This window comes from Arachis hypogaea, chromosome 9 (assembly GCF_003086295.3).
Source record: "Arachis hypogaea cultivar Tifrunner chromosome 9, arahy.Tifrunner.gnm2.J5K5, whole genome shotgun sequence".
NCBI classification, from domain to species: Eukaryota; Viridiplantae; Streptophyta; class Magnoliopsida; order Fabales; family Fabaceae; genus Arachis; species Arachis hypogaea.
Genome location: NC_092044.1, coordinates 104,290,085 through 104,302,254, shown reverse-complemented (window position 1 = coordinate 104,302,254; position 12,170 = coordinate 104,290,085). Strand labels below are relative to the sequence as shown.

Below are 12,170 nucleotides of genomic sequence, written 5' to 3'. Positions count from 1 at the left end.
ATTATTTCCTTCTATATATATTTATGTATAAGCTTTAGAATTATTGTAACCTCTAATTAACCTTTGCTTTACGGCTAGAGGTAAAGTTTAGGGTAATTAGGATGTTACATGCATGTTCTAAATCATTCCCTATTTATTTGCTATTGTATAGTTTACTCATGTTAGGATTCTTAGTTCTTAGTAACTGACATTATTTTTTGTGTGGATGAATCTTTTTATAGCTTGTTAACACTAAAGAATACATTGAGGGATAATTTACTGAAAATTTGGAAAAAAAATTTAGTCAGCTATGTGATGCACGAATTTGTAATCCGCACAACTAACCAGCAAGTGCACTGGGTCGTCCAAGTAATACCTTACGTGAGTAAGGGTCGAATCCCACGGAGATTGTTGGATTGAAGCAAGCTATGTTTATTTTATTAGTCTTAGTCAGGATACCAATAGGGTTCTTTAGCCTCGTATTTTAATAAAGAAAAGGGCATAAAATAAATAGTTATTACTTTAATAATGGAGAATATGTTGGAGTTTTGGAGATGCTTTGTCCTCTGAATCTCAACTTTTCCTTGAAATCCTTTTCCCACACGCAAGGTCCCTTCCATGGCAAGCTCTATGTAGGGTGTCACCGTTGTCAATGGCTACTTCCCATCCTCTCAGTGAAAACGTTCCTATGCTCTGTCACAGCACGGCTAATCATCTGTCGGTTCTCAATCAGGTTGGAATAGAATCCATTGATTCTTTTGCGTCTGTCACTAACGCCCAGCCTTCAGGAGTTTGAAGCTCGTCACAGTCATTCAATCCCAGAATCCTACTCGGAATACCACAGACAAGGTTTAGACTTTCCGGATTCTCATGAATGCCGCCATCAATCCGGCTTATACCACGAAGATTCTGATTAAGGAATCTAAGAGATACTCATTCAATCTGATGTAGAACGGAGGTGGTTGTCAGGCACACGTTCATGGATTGAGGAAGGTGATGAGTGTCACGGATCATCACCTTCTTCATAATTAAGCGCGAATGAACATCTTAGATAAGAACAAGCGTGTTTGAATGGAAAACAAAAGTAATTGTATTAATTCATCGAGACGCTGCAGAGCTCCTCACCCCCAACAATGGAGTTTAGAGACTCATGCCATCAAAAAGTATGTAATTCAGATCTGAAAATGTCATGAGGTACAAGATAACTCTCTAAAAGTTGTTTAAATAGTAAACTAGTAACCTAGATTTGCAAAATATGAGTAAACTAAGATAATTGGTGCAGAAATCCACTTTTGGGGCCCACTTGGTGTGTGCTGGGGCTGGGACTAGAGCTATCCACGAATTAAGGCCTTTCTTGGAGTTGAACTCCAAGTTATAACGTGTTTTGGGCGTTCAACTCCGGATCATGACGTGTTTCTGGCGTTTAACTCCAGACAGCAGCATGTACTTGGCGTTCAACGCCAAGTTACATCGTCTTTCTTCGTGCAAAGTATGGACTATTATATATTGCTGGAAAGCCCTGGATGTCTACTTTCCAACGCCGTTGAGAGCGCGCCAATTGGACTTCTGTAGCTCCAGAAAATCCATTTCGAGTGCAGGGAGGTCAGGATCCAACAGCATCAGCAGTCCTTTTTCAGCCTAACTCAGATTTTTGCTCAGCTCCCTCAATTTCAGCCAGAAAATACCTGAAATCACAGAAAAACACACAAACTCATAGTAGAGTCCAGAAATATGATTTTTGCCTAAAAACTAATATTATTCTACTAAAAACCAATTAAAACATGCTAAAATCTATATGAAATTACCCCCAAAAAGCGTATAAAATATCCGCTCATCACTATGTACTATTCAAATTTTGCATCTATGATGCATTTACTTCTTGTAGCACATATATATTAATTCTATCTGAGATTATGAGTTGTGACTTTGTATATTAATGCTTACATTAATATATAAATGGTGGGTCCTTATGAAATTTGCAATGTTTGTTGATTTTAGGAGTTTGTGTTTTTTTTTGTTGCTAATGAAGATTATTCTTATGTTGTTGATTTAGTGATTTTCTTTATTTACTGTGATAATACTTGTAACATCCTATGTTTTCTTTTGATCTCAAGGTTTTAAAGTTAAAAATCAAGAATGATTTTAAAGATATATAATCACAATAATTATTTTTTGCATTTACGCAACTACAAGAAAAAGCGTTTTTTTCGATGCCAAAAATCGACGGCTATTTCTTTCATTGATAATTTTCGACGGCTTGCTGTCAATAATAATAAAAGAAATAATAAAAAAATGAAATATTAAAATCGACAGCCAAATCATCGATATTTTTATAGAGCATTAATTTTCTTTTCTATTATAGTCATATTATCGACGTATTTGGAATCGAAAATACTTTTAATTTAAAATCGACGTATATGGTGTCTATTTTATTATTTAAAATATCGACAAAATTGTCGTCGATAAATTTAAATGGTCTAACTCGCTTCCCACCATAGGATAAATGGTATAGATTTAATATATAAAATAGACGCTGTAGGTGTTGCTTTTTTTTAAATAAAACTCGATAAATATGCGGTCGGTTTTTATAACTACAGCCACATATACCCGCGTCCCCCTCCCGCGTCTAAAGTGCAGAAACGGAATTCTCCCAAATTCGCTAGTTCAACCCCAAATTCACACCATTCTTCGCTGATGTCATCGCTCCGTCACGGTTGCGCCGCCGTCGCTCCTCCTTTTCACGCCGCCATCGCTCCTCCTGCTCACGCCGCCGTTGCGCTCTGTTGCTGCCATGCCGCTGTCGTTCCTCACATTCGTGCCACCGTCACTCCTCGTGCTTGCGCTGCCGTTGCTCCTTCTCTCTATTGTCGCCGTCACTCCTCCTTCTCCGCTCTCTCTTACACGTCTTCTTTCTCTCAATCGAGATCACAAAAATTAGGTATCTTTTTCAGTTATTGTTACTGAACTTCCAAATTTCATTGTCTTATTTCTATTCCAAATTCTCCAAAATTTGTAATTATTTGTTCTTCCAAACATTTGGCATATATTTCTGCATTTATTTCCCTATTACTATGATTTTTTCAGATTAAATATTCTCCAGCTTGATGCTTATTTGGACTGCTGTCTAATGCTTGCAGGTGATTAACTTAAGAGGAGCTGAACAGATGTAAGCTACTATTCGAACTTTGAACTCTATATTGAAATGTTGCTGATCTTGGTGGTGTTCATGCTATTTGATGTTTTTTTAGTTCATTTTAGCCAAATCTTTTCATTAGAGTTCTAATTCATGCTTGCTAGAGTGATGTTCTCCTTCAACCTGTGCCAAATCTAGCTTTGTAGAAATGCATTTCAGAAAAGCAGCTTTCATGTTATTGTTGCTTGTTTGTAACATTTAGCATTGGATAGATAAGATTATGGATTAAAAATGTTATGTTTGTTGAGTTTAGGAATTTCAGCACATTGACTTGAAAAATGTTGAAAATGCCAGATTAGTAATAGGAAAATCTAAAATGACATTAGTATTTTCTTGTCTTCTAGTTTCTCCATATAAAGTGACATCCAAAAAAGACAAAAAAAACCTGAAAAAAAATAATTTTAAAATGAATAAATGAAGAAACCTGATGTAAGAGGTAAATCATTTGGAGTTTCAATTGATAAGATCAAATAATTTTCTCTTTATTGAAGAAACCTGGAAAGTTCTGTGATTGGTTGGGGTTGAAATTGATGTATTGATTGTGTTGTAACTAGCTGGTTTTGTAATCTTTCTATTTATATTTGAATGCTATATAGTGATTTAGAATCCATTTGTGAAGTTTGCTGAGAGTTCTTGATTGTTAAGTTCCTTGGTATGATGTTTCTAGTGACTTTCTATTGCTTTTTTTTTATCCACCGTTGATTTTGTTGTTTATGTGAATAACTCTTGATTTGGGTGGCTTTCAGTTTTAGATATGGGGATTGAGAGAAGTGGAGAAAACAAAATTCTTGGACTGAGATTCACTTCAAGTCACAAGCGTTCAAAGAGGTATACCTTCTGTTCCATATGCTTCAATTTTTAGCTTCTATTGTTTGTTGCACGGATTGGTGTTCTTTACATACTTGTAAATGTTTACACATGACAACTTGCTTCTATTTTTTAATGTGTTTTCTGTTTCTACATGACAGTCTTCCTGTTAAGAAAGGAGTGGAGGAACATGATAATCAACTTGAGGCATTAGACTCAATGAAGCTGGTATAGTGAACCATTCATGATGCTGAAATAACAATTTTTTTTCTTTTTCATTTTTTACATAGAATTTAATTGTGTAAATGGTATATATGATTTGAGATAGAGAGTTAGTTAATCTGTTTGCATTTTGTTGAGACATTAATGATCTGTGACATCATTGGATATAGTACCCCACATACAACAAATTCCATTTGAGTAGCAGGACTTTTGTGACTCTTAACAAGTATGGGTTTGATTTGGTTACAGGATATGGGTCACCTCACAGAATGCACTAAAGCTAGAAATGAAGTCCACACTACTCTCAAGCAAGAGGTACAATACAATACCATAATTGTTATTCGTCATGACTCATGACTCATGACTTTACCTTTTTACTGCACTATATAGCCTATTTAGCCATGATCACTTTTGGTCTTTTCTTTGTATGCTACTTTTGGTCTTGTGTTGTGTTGTATTGTGCTTTCTCTTTTAATAAATAGTATTCATAATCCATATAGTATAATAAAGAGAAGATAAATGGATGATATATTGATGCACACGCTGCCAATTGCAGCTTCTTTTGGCAGTGAATAGAGTAGTCCATGTTGTTAATTAATTAAGGAGAGATCGATGTGATGAATCAGAGTTCAATCATGTCCTGCATTTATTATGTATTGGTAATGCCATAATTAAAACAGACACATAATATATTCTTCTTTTTCACTTAGTTTGTTTACCCCTTCTAGCTCTCATCTTACACTACTTTACCACTTTAATTTAATTTCTCATGCTCTCTGGAATTGCTTCATATGAACTAAATGAATCTGTCATTGCATTAGTGAAGCATTTTATGGAAAGCAAGAAGCCAAGCCAGTTGCATCCATCTGCCCTGGCCAACAGATTTTAGCTGCTGCAGATGTGCTCAAGGTACCCTTAGATCATGTTTGATATATTTCACATTTGTTTCTCAATGACCACTGAAGTTGAGCTGTGTAGGCAAAATGTGTGGTGTCTACATTGATTTTATTCTTAAATTAGCATGATGTAAACTGTTCACATTAATTTGTTGACGCTTTAAACACAATTAAATTTGGGAAGATATACTTTTTGCAACTTGTGTGAGTAGGTCTTTGTGTGTGCTTAATGGCATGTATATTGATTTTTAGCAATTCACAAATGGCATAGCTTGGTCAATTTTTATATTTAAATGTTTATTTGTCTTGTTATCTAATATTCTGTATAAATTGTATTTCTATATTTAAAAGTTTATTTGCATTAATTTTTTTTCAAATTAAAAAAATAATTAAAAAATATAGCTATTAAAATTGACGACCGTGTTGTCGCTTTTTAAATTTAATATAATAATTAAATCGACGGCCATTGTGTCGATTTTAATGAATCAAATATCGACGGCAAGATTGTCGATTTTATTAAATCAAATATTGACACAAAGGCGTCGATTTTAAATAATAATATCGACGGCGATGTTGTCGATTTTAATAAGTAGACAAAATTTCCAAACTCATATTATAGACGAAAATGATGTCGATTTTATTAAATTATTATCGACGGCTACGCGAGCCATCGATTTTATTAGAATTTTGAAAAATCGACAAGCTTAATAGCGACCATCTCCGCCGTCCATTTTGCCGTCAATTTTTAATATTATCGACGGCTTAGCCGTCGATTTGGCTGTCGATTTTAACGATATTTCTTGTAGGGCGATAATGTTTATAACATCTTTTATTGCTGATGAAGATTATTCTTATTCTGATGATTTATGGAATTTTGTTATCTGATTGTTGCTGATGGTTTTGATGATGTTGTGGAAGAAGTTTTTGGAGATGGTGCTGTTGCTGAATTGGTGTAAGAATAGAAGGTAGCAAACATGAGTAGAAAGAGGGAAAGGACAACTGAACATGCTTCATTTTTTGTATAGTTGGTAGTCAAAAGATGAAAGTGAATCAATTTAGTTTAATTCTTATGAATGAAAGGTAGTTAATTTAGGATATAATTCATCTATTACGGAGATAATAGATCTTTCATCTTATTTTTTTTAATTCAATTTTATGCCAAACCTTTATGAATATACTCTAAATTATTGCATAGATCCGCTTGTAGTGAGTTATGAATTATGGACCAGTAACATTTTGTATGTTACATCAGTAAAGTATGAATCTTGTAACTGAAGAGCATATACAAAATCTTAGGTTACTTCTTGTTACAATTTTGAATTATTATTATTATTATTATTATTATTAGTAACCTGTACTTATATACGTTGCTTAGAAATAATGAGTCTTGTAACTGAAGAACATATACAAAATCTTAGGCCAGTTCTTGTTACAATTTTGAATTATTATTATTATTATTATATTATTATATATGTTTAGTAACTTGTACTTATATATGATGCTTAGAAATAATTTAAGATTGTAGAAATGATTAGGAGGCAAAATGTTTATTAATTAGTTATGAAATTAATGACACATTTAATAAAGATAAATCTAAGCAAGTTTTAAATAGAAGACGAATTTATTAAAGACACATCTAACGAAAGACACGTTCGAATAAGTTTTAAACAGAAGACACATCTATTAAAGACACATTTAAAGAAGTGTAAAATAAAGGATATATTCATTAAAGACACTTCTAATAGAAACACATTTATTAAAGACATTTCCAACAGAAGACATATTCAAACAAATTGGGATGTGGCTGTGCAATAAAAAATTTGGATAAATTAGGTTTACAATAGTAAATATGAGACATTAGGATTAACCTTGGATAATTAGGAATGTGACTTTTTAAATGAAATGAATTTTAGAGTTTAGCCCAATTAAAATTAGTAGGAGCTGACCAAATTTTTATTGGTTACGTAACGAAATTGATAAAATATTTTGAACGATGACAAAAATAACTTCCACTTTTATTATCAATAAAAATATTCTTAATTAAAATAAAAAATGTCAAAATTGCACGTTCATAGAAAAAAGTGGTTCGTTAACGTTTTATATCGACCTGGCAAACGAAATGGTCTATGTAGACCGTTTTATATTTAGGAGAGGATTTGTTTAGGTGAGCTTTTGAAAAATAAGTTTTTTTAGTTATTTTTTTTAAAGATCTTATGGAAAAGTAAAAATAATTTTATATTTGAATATCTCATGTAAAAAGATATTTTTATTTATCAATTATGTTTAGGTATAACAATATAAAAGTATTTATTTATTTATTTATTACATGAAAAATATCTTTTTTAAAAATAAAATCTTCTAAAAAAATATAAATTATAATTTCTCAAAAAAAATATTTTTTTTGTTTTTTTAGTATTTTTATTTTTACTACTAAAAATTTGTCAAACACATTAAAAATAAAAAAAAATCTTCATAAAAATAATTTTTTTTTATCAAAATAATAACATTTAAACAACCACTTATTCCCCAATTTATAAAAACTTTAAATTTTTAGTTCTTTAATTACAAACCCTAATCCTAATTGAATCTCAATTATAGGATTCTATTTTCCAAATAAATCACAACCTAGTCTTAAATCACTCTTATCTCAGCCTCCATCCCTCTACTTTTGCAGTGCCATAGCCACCCTTGCTAACTTGCTACCGAAACTTGGTGTTTTTCTTTGTCCAATATTAAAAATTACTGCACAACAACCAACAACCACTACAACACAACAAAGGAGTGAAAAGCACATAAAAAGAAGAGAAGATCTTAGGATAAAGAAGAAAGAAGAACGCAACCCAGTTTCGTTAGATGGCTTAAGAATTTCTCCTTGTCTTTATAAACACACGTATATTGCAAGCAAGTGAAGCAACTAAAGCAAGACCACATAGTTATGCATATAAATGCCTCATTTAGGAACGAGGAATGAAGAATAAGTAGAGCCGACAGATAACCGATCCACCAAATTAGTTAGAACCACCGTAACATTGGACACGTTCAAGTATATACAAGCGACTAAAAGAAGGCCACGTAGATTTTTTCTCTCCATGTCTTTTGAACAAATAAAAAACTATATACGAAAAGAAACATGCTGCATACACATAAAAGCCTCAACCAGACATGGGGCATGAAGAATAAGTAGAGCCTACTATTACTATTTCTAGCTAGCATCATGGTAATGTCTGCGCTACTGAAGTTCCTCTTCCCACCGCCGCCGTCTCTGGTGGTTTCAGCCTTGTCCGTGGTGAACCTGGTGTCGCTGACGAGCGGAGGGTTCTCGGAGATGAGAGGGAAGCATATGAATTATTCCAAATTCTGGAATGCCACCACCGCCAACTCTGCTAAACAGATCAAGCTGTCAAGCAGAGCTGCGATGCTGATGCTCTACACTCCCGCCTTTCTTGCCGGTGTCGCTTCGTTCTTCATCTTCCCTAACGAGGGGCTCAGATCTACGCTCCTCCAATCTGCTCTCACCCTCCATTTCTTCAAGAGAGACTTAGAGGTAGTAATTAATAAATGTTCAAAACGGCCACAAATCTATTCAAAAAACACACAACTTTTTTTAAACTAATAACTAGTGGCAATAACTTCGTATCATATTATCTTAATAGTAAGTCCTGATAGAGTGTTTGAATTTTGAATTCCCTTTAACATGGAGGCTACATTCTTAGAGGGAAATTGTTGTAGCATCATGTCATTGTGGGGAGAGAGGAGGCATTGTCAGAGAGAAGGGAGATCTTCTCGGGGAGAGTGAGGATGGTGGCTCTGGCGGCAATAGTAGAGGAAGGATGCATGGTGGACTGGTGGTGGCCATGCTGGCGGCGTGGTGGAGGATTGAGGATTGAGGTGGAATTTACTTTAGATTAGAGAGTAATTTAAAATTTTTCAATAATTTTGTTAGGATTTAGATAATCTTATCAAAATTATGTTTAATATATATATATTTTATTTTATTTTTTTCCAGTAGATTTGATAGTATTCTGATAATTCAAAAGTAGAAAATGGTACTATGGTAGTTTATCTATTCTTTAAACACATTCAATTTTTTTTTTTTCGTTTTTTAGGGTTTATATTCTGAGAGAGAGTATTTTGGCGAAGCTGGCGTTTCGATTCTTGACTTCAGCATGAGAAAGTAGAGAAAATCATGAATTTCCTATTTCGGAGAGATGGGCCTATTATGACGAACTCTTGGTAAGGTTAATTCCATTCCGGGGTCGAGTAGTCTTAGACTTTTGGTGAAAGGACTAAGGAATCACAAATTGGTAACGGTCATTATTTACTTGGAAATTGTGATCAATTTCTTGTAATAAAAGAAACAACAGTTTGCTGTTTGGTTGGATATGAGTGATTAACTGATTATTGTTTAATATATATGTGTTAAGCATTCTGCTTATGTTCTTTTCCTATTAAAGAATCTTTCGATTCTCATAAATTTTAAGAAATGCTGTTTGATTGTGCTGTGTAGGTATTGTTTGTCCACAAATATAGTGGCTACATGTATCTTGATTCTGCAATCCCCATCACTCTGAGTTATTTTATATCAGCTGCAACTATGACCTATAGTCAGCACCTAACGGTAACAGAGGGGCTTCCACAGCCACAAATTGATCTCATGTACCCTGGGGTTGCGGTGTTCCTCATTGGTATCATTGGAAACCTCTACCACCATTATCTCCTTTCGAAACTGCGAGGGGTGAGCGAAAAGGAGTACAAGATTCCAAAGGGTGGCTTGTTTGGGCTTGTTATATGCCCTCATTACCTCTTTGAAATCACTATGTTCTACGGGATTTCAATGATTTCTCAGACTGTGTATTCATTGTGTTTTACCATAGGCACCACTTTCTATTTGGTTGGAAGGAGCTATGCAACGAGGAAATGGTATCTCTCTAAGTTTGAAGATTTCCCTAAAAATGTTAAGGCTGTTATCCCATTTGTCTTCTAAATGTTGCTAGGAACGGTTAATTCATGAATGAATTGCAGGTCTTATGTTGGATACATTGCAACTACACTCTCTTCGGCTGATCAAATGTGTTTTGTTAATTAGGTCTTAGTCATATAATTTTTATGTATTTGAGGATGTCTCATCCTCTTTTGTACATTATTTCTCTTAATAAAATTCTTTTTTTTTTCTATTAAAATAAAAAAAGTATATTGCAATACAACTAACCTGTCTAACCACCTCAAATGTCAGGTGAACTTTCTAAAAAATTTTTACAGCTTTGATTGCAGCCACCGAAGAACATAAAGGGCGTTCAAAAATACCGAAAGCTACTGATGCAAGTAACCAAATTTTATTGGATGCTATTTACATGCTTTTTAAAAGATTGTACTGCAGGCTTTGATTTTTGATGTTGATACAATGAAACATGAAGACACTACTGCACTGATAATTGGTAAATTTGAAGATGCTTTCAAATAATAGGTTCATTAGGTAATTTGTGGAACCTTCTTTTTCAAAAAACTAAGTGTTTATCTGTTTGAATTCTTCTAGAAAGAAATAATTTGACTTCCCAAAGTAGTTTTGGTAAGAGTTTAGAGTCAGTTTATTCCGCAGTCACCTATTTTCATTGGAAAAATAACTAAATTAATAAAACACAACACCTTAATTTGAGTTCTTTCTGATTTATTGGCAAAAAAAAAAGAGTTACTGGAGTCTAGAGTTTAATTCTGGTACAAGGTTTTGAGGAGTGAATTTTGTCAAATAGAAAATTCACTTAATAATTTCAATGCCAAAATTTTTACTGATTGATAAGGTGGGCCTTAACATGAGTTCGACAAGAATATTCAATGAATAAAAAATTTTTCTATTTAACATGGTCTATTATGCGTTTGTTTTTGAAAACAAAACAAGACAAGATAGTGAGAACAAAACATAAAAGACAGAGCACAAAATTTTGTGTTCTTGTATTTTGTTTAGTGATAAACTAGAACAAATTATGAAAATCCAATTTATTCTCTCTTTTTTTCATTAAAAATATTTGAGACGAAAAATATAATAATAAAAAATAAGTTGTGTTCCTTGTTAGTGTCTCTGTGTCCTTCCAGTTAGAATGGACACAAAATATACTAATTCAGTGTCTCTGTCCATGTCTCTTCTATCAAACACGATTTTGTATCTCTGTATCCATGTGTCAGTATCCTATCTCTATAAATAAACGCAGCCTAATCTTTCCGCAGATAAGATTTACTCCTCATTTGTCCTTTGTTTCTTCTGATTCCTTTTTCCTTACTGTTTTCAGTCTCAACAAAATTGAACACAAATAATTTGCTTTCACCTTATGTCCCTTTCAGTGTTCATTTTGTGTCTAAATATGACAAATATATAAAACTAAATTTCTTAGTTGAAGTTGACATGCAAAATCCTTTTCTTCAAGTGCACTAAGTCTTTAAACTAGCAAGTGCACAAAAAGATATTAGTCTGTTAAGTATGAAAGTCATATTTTATCATATGATGCGTGATTGCTAAGAGATTCTATTCTAAAATATGCATACACCAAACTTGAACTTTAATTAGAAAATAATCGATTAAAATGCTTAGATTGATCAATACAATTACTTTCTTTTTTAATATTGTGTATACTTATAATATTTTGGATTACTTTTATAGCAGAATAATAATAATAAAATGATTCATATAAGGAAGATGGAGGGGCTGAAATGAAGGACAAACCGTTCGATCCATGCCTTGTCATTCTTGTATCGAAGGAGGAGTTTGATGAGTGATACAAGCTATAGAAAGCGGTTCGGATAGTTAAAGTTTTGGATAAGAGAATTGGTTTGGGATTCATGGAGCAACGCCTCAACCAAGTTTGATGAGTGTGACTATTTTTTAGTTCACTTTTCAGATGAGGAGGATTACAACCATGTCCTACTTAACAGACCATGGATGATAGCGAAGCATTATCTTATAGTGCAGAGATGTAGATCCTTTTTCTTTTACTCTGAGAAGGAAGTCAAAAAGACTGCTGCATGGATTTGTATTCCAAACTTGACTATAAAATTATACAACCATCATTTCTTATAGCGGGTGG

The 12,170-nt window shown here is 33.2% G+C and overlaps 1 protein-coding gene across 1 annotated transcript; it reads left to right on the top strand.

The window, feature by feature from the left end:
• Window positions 1–7,719: 7,719 nt before the first annotated feature.
• Window positions 7,720–10,142, top strand: LOC112711428 (steroid 5-alpha-reductase DET2). Its single transcript, XM_025764080.3, has 2 exons — window positions 7,720–8,641; window positions 9,605–10,142. Exons 1-2 carry the CDS (start codon window positions 8,312–8,314, stop codon window positions 10,079–10,081), a joined length of 807 nt encoding a protein of 268 aa, XP_025619865.1. The 5' UTR covers window positions 7,720–8,311; the 3' UTR covers window positions 10,082–10,142.
• The last annotated feature ends 2,028 nt before the right edge of the window (window positions 10,143–12,170 follow it).